At 33.7% G+C, this 13,955-nt stretch overlaps 1 protein-coding gene across 3 annotated transcripts in view; it reads left to right on the forward strand.

Annotated features, from left to right (window-relative positions):
* LOC118183731 (neuronal acetylcholine receptor subunit alpha-2-like) overlaps positions 1–13,955 on the forward strand; it is a 938,599-nt gene that overhangs the window by 809,104 nt on the left and 115,540 nt on the right. For all 3 annotated transcript variants that reach the window (XM_085812610.1, XM_085812611.1, XM_085812612.1), the window contains 2 exons: positions 5,508–5,705; positions 7,720–8,057. In XM_085812610.1, coding sequence (XP_085668736.1) covers positions 5,508–5,705; positions 7,720–8,057 — 536 coding nt within the window. The remainder of the gene's footprint in view (positions 1–5,507; positions 5,706–7,719; positions 8,058–13,955) is intronic.

The following is a 13,955-nucleotide window of genomic DNA, read 5'->3' on the forward strand; positions in this document are numbered from 1 at the left end:
ATTTATATACTTTTGGTGAGTCCGATTGCAACCAAAAAGGGAGATGCAGAACTATATGTTATAGCAGTCCTATGTACGAAATTTCAATGTTCTCGTTTCTTAAACAGCTTTTAAATTGTTGATAATTCTAAAAATATTGCATACAGATTTACTAAAGGCATAAAATCCTTAACCGGAAGATAAAAACAACATAATTCAATCATTTTTAAAGCAAAAAATGTACAATTTGCAAATATATAAGAGTAAAGAACCTGAGATCACTGAGCCGGGTAACAGATTGAATATATATATATACACATATGAATATACTTTTGGTGCGGTCCACTGCAACCAAAAAGACAGGTGCGTATCTACATGTTATAGCAGTCTATATAGAAAATTTCAACGTTCTGAGGCTCTCGTTTTTGCATTATGTGAGATACGTACATACGTACGTACAGACGCCGCGAAACAATCTCTTCTGAATCCATTTTAATTCAGTTTTATAATACGTTTGGGGAAAACGAGTCCTTACGAACAAATGTCACGCAAAAACATCGTTAAATTGTATTCGATAACTGTCAAAATGGATATTTTCGTTCCAATACGGTAGCCGGAATTTTTCGTGATTACAATACTTCCTTTATTTAGTACAAGGAAGCAAAAAAAGCGGAAAACTATTTTTAACTTGTTTCTAATTTTAACGAACAGTCTACTTGGAGCTGTTTGTTATTTCAAATGCTTAAGTCGAACATACTCTTTTACTGTTGTCAAAGCCCACGCTCTATTAATAAGCGATTTTGAATTTTAAAAAACGAGTAAATGAGCTTAAGGGGACTCATACACCTTAAGCCCCTCATGATCTTCGAATATGTGACTGTTGCAAGAATTGGAATATTTTATTTATTTTAATAGTAATTACTTCCAACTTTTTACAGCTGACTACATAATATGGCTGCTTTGGAAACTAGTAACCAGAAAGTTTGTGTTGCCACAAATATTTTTGTAATTTAATCCTGTTTGTGACAAAACATTTCGCCATGTTTCCACCTTGCGCGCAGGATATTTAAAAAATGGCTAATGGTACATACTTGAAATTGGATGGAATTCTTTATATGGGCACTATTTTCTAACTGAACCAACAATCTGATGAATATTTCAATATTGAAAAATTTTATGGACGAAAACATTAAAAATTTTGTTCATAAAATACATTTTATAAACTTAACTCTAAATAAAATAAAAATTTAACATGAAATTTTTAGAATTTTAGGTTCACAGTAGTTTCCAAATGTTAAAAAAGCTATATATTAAGTATGGAATTAAATTATGAAACAGAATGTTTTAAACTGTGCGCGCAAGTCGGAAACATGACAAAAAATGTTGTCACAAAGCGGATTAAATTATAAAAATATTTGTGGCAACAGAAGCTTTCTGATTACTATTTCAGAAAGGAGCTATATTATGTAGTCAACTGTAAAAAGTGGTAGTAATTGCTTTTAAAATAAATAAGTTATCCCAATTCTTGCAACAGTCACCTATTCGAATATCTTATGGGTTTGAAGGTGTATGATTCCCCTTAATACTTTAAGCAACATTTTTAAATGCGCTCGGTTTAAATACGTATCGGCCATTAATCATCAGGATTAGAGAGGTGTGACTTAATCTTTTCGAAAATTGGATATACCTTGAGGCATTCAGTTAAGAAAAATTTATTTAAACTCGATAAATAAAAGAAATTTCGATTACCGTACTTTAATAAAATTTCTGAGTTATGTATTTAAAGCAAAACTCAAGGCAAGGCAATTCTTAATGGTCTGTTGTGTTATTTCATTGATATATTTTCTAAATTCATACGCAGTTGAGGCCCACCAGCGGCAGAGCGGCAAAATCGCTGAACACTGGTAGTTCGGTCCGAGGTTCGAATCTCGCGAACGGGCTGGCTGCATGGGCGTTTTCGTGGTTTTCCCCATGTGTCCCTTAGAAACTCCTCCACGAAGGCATCCCTCCTCTTAGGCAGATAGCCCTCGAGCCTTTGCCATAATTGAATAACCCATAACCCATTTTTTTCCGGAAAACTGTATCGCATAAAGAATTCTGCAACTTGTTCTGCTTTCGGCGATATGTCGTGGAGAAGGACGATGCACGTTTCGTTTTTTTCGCCTTTTTAAGATTCAAATCAGCATGAAACAGTTTACTTTGACCCTAAGCATTTTAATGATTACTCAACTGTTCTTTGCGGATTTTCTTTTGGCATTAAAATTCTTATTTTTTCATTATTCGAAACATTACGTTTTTCCCTTGGATATATGTATTTGGAACAATTTTTCCTCTTGAACCAAATCTGGCTTCCTTTTCCTTTCTTAGTGACAATATTACCTATCGTAATTTTAGAGATCGAAAAGCCATAGCTTTCACGGCGTTTTTTAATAATTATACATGAATAACTTTCTTCGGAAAGAACCCAAATACAGCTTTCCGTCCATTGCTTCTTTAAAAAGCGCCATTTTGCATGAAAACAAAATTGTCAAACAGCAGACAATAATTTACGCTTTCAAAAATACAGTTGCCGTTAAAAAGAAAGATTGTCCAAGCAGACGATTTTTACTTCCTTGTACGAAGTAAAAAGGAAGTATTGTAATCGCGAAAAGTTTCACACAGCATATTTCAACGAAAATATCCCATTTTGACCTCTTTCAAATGCAATTTAACGATGTATTTCCGTGATATCTGTATGTAAGGACAGAATAAAACACTCTTTTCCTCCAAAAAAATTATAAAACTGCTTTAAAATTAACTCTGAAGAGAATTTTTCGTGGCGTCTGTACGAACGTATGTACGAACGTACCTTTCATAACTCAAAAACGAGTAGCCTCAGATCGTTGAATATTTAAATATAGGACTGCTATAACATGTAGATGTGCACCTCGTATTTTGGTTGCAATCGGTCGCACCAAACGTATATAAATATATTTATATATATATCCTCTCTGTTACCCGGCTCAGTGATCTCAGTTTCTTTACCCTTATATGTTTGTAAATTGTGCATTTTTTGCTTTAAAAATGATTGAATTGTGTTGTTTTTATCATCCGGTTAAGGTTTTTATGCCTTCAGTAAATCCGTATGGAATATTTCTAGAATTATCAACAATTTTAAAGTTGTTTAAGTGCCGCTAAACCTTTTTTTTTTTATGGCGGCCATTGATTTTTTACATTTGAAACAGCAGACTAGTGGATTTGTTACCAATGTAGAGAAACTTAGCTTCGCAACAACAAAGATAACGCCTTTATTTACTATTGCGAATTAAATCATGCTTAATTGTTTCTGGAATTTTTTCGAGGAAATAAGTGTTTAAGAATTACTTCGTAATTTTTAATACAGATATTTTGAGTTTTTATGTATTTTTGCCTTGTCGCGAAGTGAGAACTGAATTAATTGAATGAGATATAGTATATCGTCTGTGAAAAATTATTTTTTGTTTTCTTTGCTTAATTTCTTTTGTACAGCGTTCTATATATATTAGACTATTTGAATAGAACATGTGGCAACGATTAGATAATTCTTCAAATGATATAAATTTTGTGCATTTTGAGTTATAATATGAACGAAATATAACGCTGTTAAGTGAACCTAGCGCCAGAGTGTCGCTATGGTAAACAAATACAGTGAATTTTAAAGAGTGCATTTATTCTATTGTGGTTTATGCGCTATCGACAAAGTATATTTAATTCAATTCAGTACGTTTAAATGAAATGCAAGAAAAAATACTTATAATTTAATATTCCGTACAAGGAAGTCATGTGATGTACACATCAGAACTTTTTATAGCAAAGCAAAGTGGTCTAAAAAATGTGAGAGCACCCTCCATAGAATAACGAGAAATCTTAATGCGTTAAATGAACTCAAAGTAAAATCTAACATTATTTATTAGCTTCCAATAGAATCAAAATCGTAGGTAAAGGATTAGGAAAAAATATCGAAATTTTACGTGACTCTAGGCACAAATGCGAACTGCATGACGTTGTAAGCTTTCGGATTACTTAAATTCTTCTTTTATCTAGAACGATGAAAAACAGTGGTAGGCTAACATACAAGGTAATTCACATAGGGTCATTTCCGAATGTTACTATTTCACCGATGATTCCATTTAGTTTATGTCTATTATTTAGTTTATTAGTTTATTCCTGTTAGTTTTCAGGGGTTTACTGATTAATTATGTGTATAAAAAGTACGGACTAAGAAGATAATAATGAAGAAAAGATTATGCCGAGTTTCGAGGAAAAGTTACGATACTGCATGACGTGTTAAAACGTTGTTTTTAAGGAATTAAAAATGATGTGGATGAATGGATTTGAGGATTAAAAATGATGTGGAATTAAAAATGATGTGGTGATGAAAGAAACGTGGATTTTTAAAACACTTCTAAAGAAAGGTAGATATCAAAAACCATTTAAAGTCTCAAAAAAATCATACTTTGAAGTAAATGATCAAAATTTAGCTAAGAAATAAAAGAAAATGTACGTCTTTTTAATTAATAATAGATTTTTCAATTTTTTATATTGATGTTGAAAGGAATAATCCCTAGCGCATGTTTCTGCCATTTTCTTAACGCCCGGTTCGGTACTTACGTATTATCGCAACCAGGTTGACGCGATTTGTAAGTTTGAGTAAAAAAGCATGAATAGAAAGAAAATGTACATTTATTAATTACAGATGATTTTTAATACAGTTTTTTTATATTATATTGTTTTAAAATATAAAATAGCAATTACACCTTTCCGGTTTCGAATTGAATAAGTTGCAGAATTATTTTTTCGGCGGAAATCTTTTGGCTATTGCTTTTAGCACTGAATGAAAACCGTCTTCGCCATTAACAGCTTGAGCTTGGCGCCATATAAATTCGATAAGGTATGAGTCATGATGATGACGGCCTGTTCCTCTCTGTTTTTTGTTGCGCCATTTGGATGAGCCCCACATGCGCTCTACATGTTGTGTGTGAACGCCCGCGTTGGGATCTACAAACTTATATTTGTGATTAACAGTTCCATGCAGAAATCCAGCATTTTCGAACTCACTTGTTTTGTATCCTTTCCAGCAATCCGAATAAATGATGCTTCCTTCCTTGATATTTTCGCAAATTTTTTCCATGAGGGTAACGGCGCTTCTGTTAGGTACAGTAACCAACCTAGGTATAACACGTAGGGTTGCCGTAAGTAGGGTTTCCAAATTTGGCGATTTATGCGAATTTTGGCCTGTTTGCGTTAATACGTAAGTACCCCAGGTTCTGAAAATTTTCCAATATATTCTCTTCTTCAATCAGAAATCGAGCCCCTCCTCCAAAATTTTAAAAGGAAATCGTCCACGTAGTGATTGTTTTCGTCTTACTAACAGAGACAAACGCTTGCAAACGTCTTTTATTTACCTTCTGAAAATTTGCTTTTTCTGGTATACGTCACAAAGTAATACCAGCGATGATTATGAAAATGAATATTTCTCATAAAGCGATTCATGTTTTGTTTTTATACAGTGCTGATGACTATACCCGTGGCTACATGAACTCCCGAGCGATGTTGGAGCCAAGTGGCAACGTGTTCTGGCCACCGCCCACTAAACTGCGAAGCACCTGTCCAGTGGACGTTACCTACTTCCCTTTCGATGATCAGACGTGCATCATGAAGATGGGGTCTTGGATTTATGACGGCCTGCAAGTGGACGTCATGAACAGGTAGGTACTAGGTTAAACGAGCAGCCTATTTCCAGTTGGCTAATCTTGAGAATATGGTAACCAAGTAGTTTGGCGACATTTTGGTATGGCGATGAAGGTTACTAGCTAGGACTTCAGCAATAATCTGAAAAGTACACAGTTCGAATCACAGATTATTTTGTCTCAGAGAAATGAGGGATTATGAGACATGTAACGCGACATTTTCCGGAAAAATTCCGATCGTGATTTTAGCTAATAAGCACTTAGAAAGAATTTCGCTGCTAAAGTGTACAACCGCCCACTTATTTGTTTGGTGCCTTTTACAAGAGTAAGAAGAATTGGATTTTTGTCAATTTTCTTTGACTTTTTAAGTGAAACTAGGTCGATGTGTACATACAAAGTTGTTCAATAAGTTCGCGGAGCGCCATCTATTCGTCAATATTAGACCTAAAACTTCGACGCCATTTTCATATTTGTTCTTTCTTAGGAACACGTCAAAAGTTTCATTTCGATCTGTTAGTTTATTTAACCGCCCTTTATATCTAACGTGTTGTGGCTTTTTTCTGGTATGGATAAAATTGAGCAACGTGCAGTTATCAAATTCTTTGTAAAGAAAGGTTTAAAGGCAATGGAAATTCATACCGAAATGGTGAATGTGTTGGGTGAATCTGCTCCTTCAAAAACAATGTTTTGCAAGTGGGCTAGTTTATTCAAAAGTGGTCGTACTAGCTTTGAAGACGATCCGCGAGAGGGACGTCCAAAAACTGCATCAACACCGGAAATCATCGGAAAAAAAATGTTATGGTATTGGAAGACCGTCGATTGACTGAAAGATATTTAACAGAGGCCTTAGGCATTTAATTGGGCACAGTGAGCAATATTTGGAGTGTTAATTTGGGTTTCCAAAACTGTGCAAAATGGGTGCCGCATTCTCTAACGATGGAGCAAAAACACATTCGGATGCGACTTTGACAGCAACATTTGGAGCGTTTTAAAAAGAATAAAAGCGACTTTATCCGTCGATTTATCACAATGGTCTACCATCATGATCCTGAATCAAAACAGGAGGCTAAGGAGTGGTGTGAACCCGGCTCTTCGGCGCCGAAGCGAGTTCATGTGCAAAAATCAGCCAAGAATTTGTTAGCATCAGTTTTTTGGGATGCGAAAGGAATTTTGTTTATAAATTACCTTCAAACTGGCAAAACAATTAATTCGGATTATTATTGTAACCTTTTGAATCAATTAGATGAAAAACTTCGTAAAAGAAGACCCGGATTACAGTAGAAGAAAATCATTTTCCACCAAGATAACGCACCTGCGCACACAGCTAAAACAACCATTGCGAAAATAACTGAATTGAAGTACGGATTGTTGCAACATCCAGCCTATTCGCCAGATTTAGCTCCCTCCGACATCTGGCTCTTCCCACACCTCAAAAAATATCTCCATAGAAAACGATTTTCTTCAAACGAAGAGGTAATAGGTGCCGTGGAGGGATATTTTGCAGAGCTGCCGAAAAACCACTACAGTCAAGGGATCCATATAAATTAGAAGACCGTTGGAATAAGTGTATTGAAGTTGAGGGAAACTACGTTGAAAAATAAACATCATTTTTACAAATAAAAATTGGTTTCTTCATTTCCGTTCCGCGAACTTATTGAACAACCTTGTAGATAAAGTCAAGAGTGTGCGCAATGCCATTTTTGTGCAATTCTGGGATGTTTTTTAAGTGAAAATAGGTCGACGTGTACATGGATATCGCGTATGTGCAATTCTTAAAAACGCGGCAAGCAGTTTGCGATTCTGCACTTTCTCCCAATTTCGCACCTAATCTTTGTCATGATTAAGCATTTTTGTTCCATAAAAGTTCTAGTATAAGCGTAGTTCGGCAAAACTAGCAGGTTGCTGTAGCAGGGTTGGTCGCCAAGTTACCATAATGTAAAGATTCACCTTCCAGTTTTGTTAAATTTCAGTACCATTTGAATACTTTATCTTTCAGGAAAATGCTTTTTTAACATATTACTTGCTTCTATAGGACGTCTGAAGTAGACCTGTCCAACTATGTGCCTAACGGTGAGTGGGAACTGCTGGACGCCCGGATAGTCCGGAACGTGGTCTACTACTCCTGTTGCAGGGAGCCCTTCCCCGACGTCACCATCACGTTGGTGATCCGACGGAAGACTCTTTACTACATGTACAACGTGGTAATGCCTTGCATGATGATGTCAGTTCTCACGTTGCTCGTGTTCTGCCTACCACCAGATTCAGGAGAGAAGATAGCTTTGGGAGTGACGGTCCTACTGGCATTTTCTGTCTTCATGTTGGCAATAGCTGAGAAAATGCCGGAGACATCAGAATCCATTCCTCTGCTGGGTAAGACATTTCCTCTCTCCAGAAATATTCCATTTTTAATGTGCGGATGATGTAATATTATTATGTGAAACTTTTAATTTAAATTGTTCAGCAGTTTCCTTAAGTTCGTCTCTGCTGTGTTCTTTCACATTTCAAAATGATCGTAAGCATTTCTTCCAAAGGTTTATATAAAAGTAGCGGAAATATCCGATGCCAGTTAAGTTATATTGAGAGCAATATGTCTAACAACAGAGAGAACGCAGGTTTTAATGATTTTCGTATTTCTGATCAGATGGTCGTAAAAGCTAAAATTCCATCCAATATTTCAACTATATTCAATTTTAGTTGGTTAAATGTGGCAAAAAAATGGATCATAATTGATCAAAAATCAATAATAACGCGAACACCCAAACAAACACGCAAATTCTTCTTTATATGTATAGATTTTGTAAAAGTTACAAATTTTTTATTAACAAAATCCACGATTTGAAAGCGAGCAGTGGCAACACTTTTTGAAATACAGCATTTTTATCTCCAACGCCTGAGACTGTTGCCACTCGGAAAAATGTGTGCGAAAATCAGCGCTTTCAGAGTTTTTAATTAATATTTCGGCTGACTAAAGTCGTACGAAGATAGGAATCGCCGAAATGGCTTCCGACGAATTTTTAGAATCGGAAATGTACTTCAAGTTTAGCAGTGCTATTTTTATTTCATCGTAAAACTTAGAAAATTTTTATTACCAAACTGAAAAAAATTTGAAAACGAGCAGTGGCAACAACTTTTGAAATAAAACAGATTTTCATCTCCAGCTTGCGAGACTGTTGCCACACAGAAAAATGAGGATCAAAATTATCTTTTTATCGAATTTTTAATTAATATCTCTGATTTAAGATACTTTTTTTGGAGAAAAAGTGAACGTCGATCTTTTCCAGGACCCATAAAATAATTGTGGAATGTTTGGTGACGATAGCTATAGTAGTGACTGCGCTATTAGCTAACAAACAAACACACAGACTTTCTTCTATATATAAAGAGATAGCCGATCTAACAAACATTTTTTGGCAGCTGTAAATATAACTGCTCAGAGTATAAGATCCGGCAGAAATGATTAGTTTCATGTACATTAGGTGTTCGCGAAAAAGGTACATAAGGTCTGAGAGTTCGTTTGTTTTTTATAGTGCGAATCAGATGAGAAAAAAATGTGAAGTTTTCCTTGGCTCTCAATTATTCTCTAATATATCTGATATATTTATTTTATTATGTTTATATGCATTTCCAACAACCTAGAAGTTGTGTGGGAGTACAAATATATTAAGAAGCGTAAAACTATTTAAGTATTAATAATTTTATCTAACAGTAATATTACAAACAATAAATTTTAATTTGCGCTTATTTAAAAATTCGTTTTTAAAATTTAACTAAACCAAAATATCATTATCGTAATTTAATTTCAAACGGTTGCTACGGGAACAAGTTTTCTAAAAAAAAAAAAAAAAAAAAAAAACATTGTTTACAAGAATATAAGTTGATATATGAATTTAAAATATGTTAAAGTTCTCGGAAAGAGTAAATAATTCTAAATATTTATTGTAATAAAAGTTGTTTCCCCATTAGTATCAGCATTGTTTTATTTTCTGTGTGTCATCATTTGTTGATGATTGCAGTTTTGTTATGTTATTTCCTTTTCAAAAGAAATTATCGTTTTCATGTTAATTTGATTTGTTAAATTGTAATTTTCAGGAAATGATTCTTACTTTTTTATATTGTTTTTTTTTTCGGGGGAGGGAGGTAATTAACAACGAGAGAAGCAAAACGAGAGAAGTAAATACTTTAGATATTTATTTAAACAAATTTAAATTCTAAACTAATACGTATAAAAGTAAAAAAGTAGAAAAGCAAATTTAAATTCTAAAAAAAAGGAAAAAAGCCAAAATAATTTTAAAATATGCAAACATGTAAAAGATTTAATTCTCGAACTAATCTACAATATCATTTAAATTCAGAAGCATAAGCAGTGTAAAATCTATCCATGAAAATAAATCTACTAATTTAATAAATTAAAATTAAGTTAAACAATATTTTTAAAAATGCATATGTGAATGATCGTAGAGTAGGCAGGAGACAGACTTATCAAGGGGAAGTTGCCTCCAAACCTAACTCTTCAACCATTCAATTCATGTTTCGTCATTCATGCAGGCAAGGGTAAAAGTCAAAACCAAAAGTAATTCCAATAAAGTGGTACTCTTAGAAATTAACATTTAAGTATTAACATTTAAGAATTAAAGTTCAAAAAGGAAAATACTAATTAAGTCTTTTGAGAAACAAGCAAGTAAAGTCAAGAATTAAACTTTTTCTTAAAAAATTAAATTTTTTAAAAATTAATTTTTTATAAAATAATAAAAAAAAAATCTAGAAACCAATGTATTTTAGAAATCCTTGTCTACAGAAACTTCCCCTACACGAATATGCATATCAATAAAAAGAAACTATAAAAGAACTATACATAATCCATATAAACCAATAAGAAACAAAAAGAACTAATTCACGATTTTTAAAATAAATATATATTTAAAAATAATTTCATATTTAGAAAATACTTAGATACTACATAAAATTTTTTTAAAAAAAATACTTAAAGCAAGTAACAAACTGACGTATTAAAAAAGGCTAGAGTTTTCAAATATACTTTGGGAAAAATTTTAAACTTGTGTGAATAATGCTTGCAAAGAGATCAACGCTTAAATGAAACGAATCTTGGTAAGTGTTGAGAAGGATAACAAAATAAACATAAAACGTTTCTTCGAATGTCTTGCAGAATAATATAAGAATATCTCAAATCTAATTTTATTTTCAGTAAATTTTCGGTATAAAGCACTTACAAAAGTCATTGAAGGAGTTTCACATATATATCATCAAATGAAATACATTTGCTTCCGTTTATTACATTAGTTACATGTTTATATTATAATACTTTCATTACATGTTTTTGAATACAATTTGTATGCTGATTAGAATATTTAATCAAGAACATTACGTATTGTAGTTGTGATAGAAAGTTTTCCGATATCTGAAAGGCAGAAGGTGCTTTCGATGCAAATGAGAAAAAGCTTCCATGAAATAGAATCTATTTCGTCAAAATCCCTAGGGTTTGATTTTTAAGAAGGAGTTTCAGATATAATCTAGATTCAATTTTCGAACAAGACCGTAAGAAACCAAATGTCATTGGGGAAAGTTTTATAACGGAATTTTTAGCCGGTTTACTGAATCGCAATATTTCTCATACCATCCAGAAAGTACTCAAAGCGTTATAATATGTATCGTAACTGCAATAGTAAAATAAGTCTGTCAGTCAGAGGGAGTTACGAAAATTAAATTTCCTAAGTATGTAAGTTAGAATTTCGTATCATAATCTTTGAGTGAATGGTTTGAGATTTTAGATATTTCGCTAAAGGATAGTTTATTTTTCCAAAGCTGAGTTTCTCAAACTATGGTATGTTAACTATAGGAATCGAAGCAGGTCGTTTCAACGCCTACGGTTCGACTCCGGGGCAGTTCGACGCCGTACGTTTCGACGCCATATTTTTTTCGTATTTTTATTTATTTTTAGAATAAATATGAAGTAATATGACTGAGTTTTATTAAGTAATATGACTTAGTAAAAATCAGTTAATAATAGTCAATAGTTTTAATAAGTAATATGACTGATTTTTATTTATTGAATTAGCGATTGTTTGCATGCATATTTGAAATAAATATATGTGTGTATATGTGTAAAAGTGTTTTAGATTTTTATTTGTGTCACAGATTAGTGAGAAGCCCCCTCGCCAACGTCAAGGCCCCGGGACATGAGGGTTTTTTTTTATTTTATTTATTTATTTCACAAAACAGCATCAAAAAGGCAAAATAGAAAAATGGTAAATAAACATATAGTTACAAAGTACTTATATTATATTGCAGAGAAATATAATTACAGATAAATAAGATTACACATAAATAAGATTAGAGATAAATAAGATTACATCACAGTACTGTTATTATATTAATCCATATTATGCGCCACACCTTTCAGGTATTCCATTATTTCTCGATTTTCAAAATCTTCAACTATTACTTTAATTCTCATATCAGCTCGCAGATACCTATTCCGCTTGGGCGGCCGTTCATCTCCACGTACAAATTGTTCATAACATTGATCAATTGATTTTTGAACACGCCTAAGACCATCTATGAATTCCCATAATGTGGGGTGTGAAACACCAAATGATGATGACACCAAATTTATTTGAATGATGATGCAAACTTATTCTAAAAATAAATAAAAATACGAAAAGTATGGCGTCAAACAAAAGCAAAAAAAGTATGGCGTCGAACTGACCCCGCGTCGAAACGACCTCGTGTAGAACTGACCACGCGTCGAAACGCTGGCGTCGAACCGTTGGCGTCGAAACGTTGGCGTCGAACTGACCTGTACCGATAGGAATAGTACTACTATGTTGGGTTTCGATTGCATCATCCACCAAGAACATTTATGCTAGAAGTCCTTCTCAAACTTTGAATATGTAATGGCTGTTATTATTTATTTATGCAAATACAGACATTTGGCCACTAAGCCATTAGTCTTGATTTTTCTTCCCAATACCTAAGAACAATAACATTAAAAGATAACAGTGCAATGCATTCATCAGTATGCTCCTTATCCATGGACTGTCCAGAATTATGAAGATTACAGACTGAAAAGTCCTCAAGTCGAATTTTAAAAAGATGGGCATTCAAACAATCGTGCCCAGTCAAAAAACGGAATAGGGCTACAGGACGGGTAAAATCTGGAATAACTGGCTTTGAACAAGCCAGACATTCTTAGACTTTCCTCTTACCCCCATTTGACAGGTAGGAGGGAAACCTCCTCTTAAATTCTAATTTAATTGGAAGTCGTGCTGAAAGTCACATGACTATCAATTGGTTTGTTGAATAGTAGTTCCTTTCTTTGCTGGCTCTTTCATTTTATTTCCCTCCATGACACAATGAGCAGGAATCCACTGCAAGGCAATTGTGTCAGCTAGATTGTCGAGAATCTTCCTACATTCGTAAATTCCTACATTCCTACATTCGTAAATTTATCCATTTCAAATTATGTATCTGTTTGCTAATATCAATAAACGGCTGGGATCACATAGTGGGGAGACGGCGCCAAACCAATTAACCAAATGGTAAAGGTGTGGTTCCCGTCTTCCCCGTTCCTAAATCCTAAATCCTACATTCGTAAATTTGTTCGGCGGTGCAAAATTTATTGTTGGTGATAGCTAGCAAGGCAGGTTTGCTGTCGGACAAAATAACAGCCCGAGGCAAAGAGCAATAAGTGTAGCCTCAACTTCACCATCAAAGTTGGTAGTGTGCCTTCCCACTGCCTTATAGAATTCAAAAGTACCGTGACAGGGCTCCTCATGGTGAACCGTGGTTAAAGCTAAATCTGTCACAGCGTTGCCTCGCCTCCTTGTTCGTTTGAGCATTTGGATTGTATTACATTATGGCAAAGAATGGCTATTATTATAAAAGTGGTTATCTTCATCCAGTTCAAAGGACTTATTCTCTAGAAATTTCAAGAGTTCTTTAGTAATTTGGAAGTTGAACATAATGGTTATGTGTATTATATAAAAGTACAGGGTGATCAAAAAGTCAGTATAAATTTGAAAACTTAATAAATCACGGAATAATGTAGATAGAGAGGTAAAATTTGACACACATACTTAGAATGACATGGGGTTTTATTAGAAAAGCAATAATCTGATCAGAAAAGCAATAATTAGCATAACAGATTAAGACAAAGCAAAGATGATGTTCTTTACAGGAAATGCTCAATATGTTCAACATCATTCCTCAACAATAGCTGTAGTCGAGGAATAATGTTGTGAACAGCACTGT

Source organism: Stegodyphus dumicola, chromosome 3 (genome assembly GCF_044657685.1).
Source record: "Stegodyphus dumicola isolate Sdum_Otavi_A_Nest chromosome 3, ASM4465768v1".
NCBI lineage: Eukaryota > Metazoa > Arthropoda > Arachnida > Araneae > Eresidae > Stegodyphus > Stegodyphus dumicola.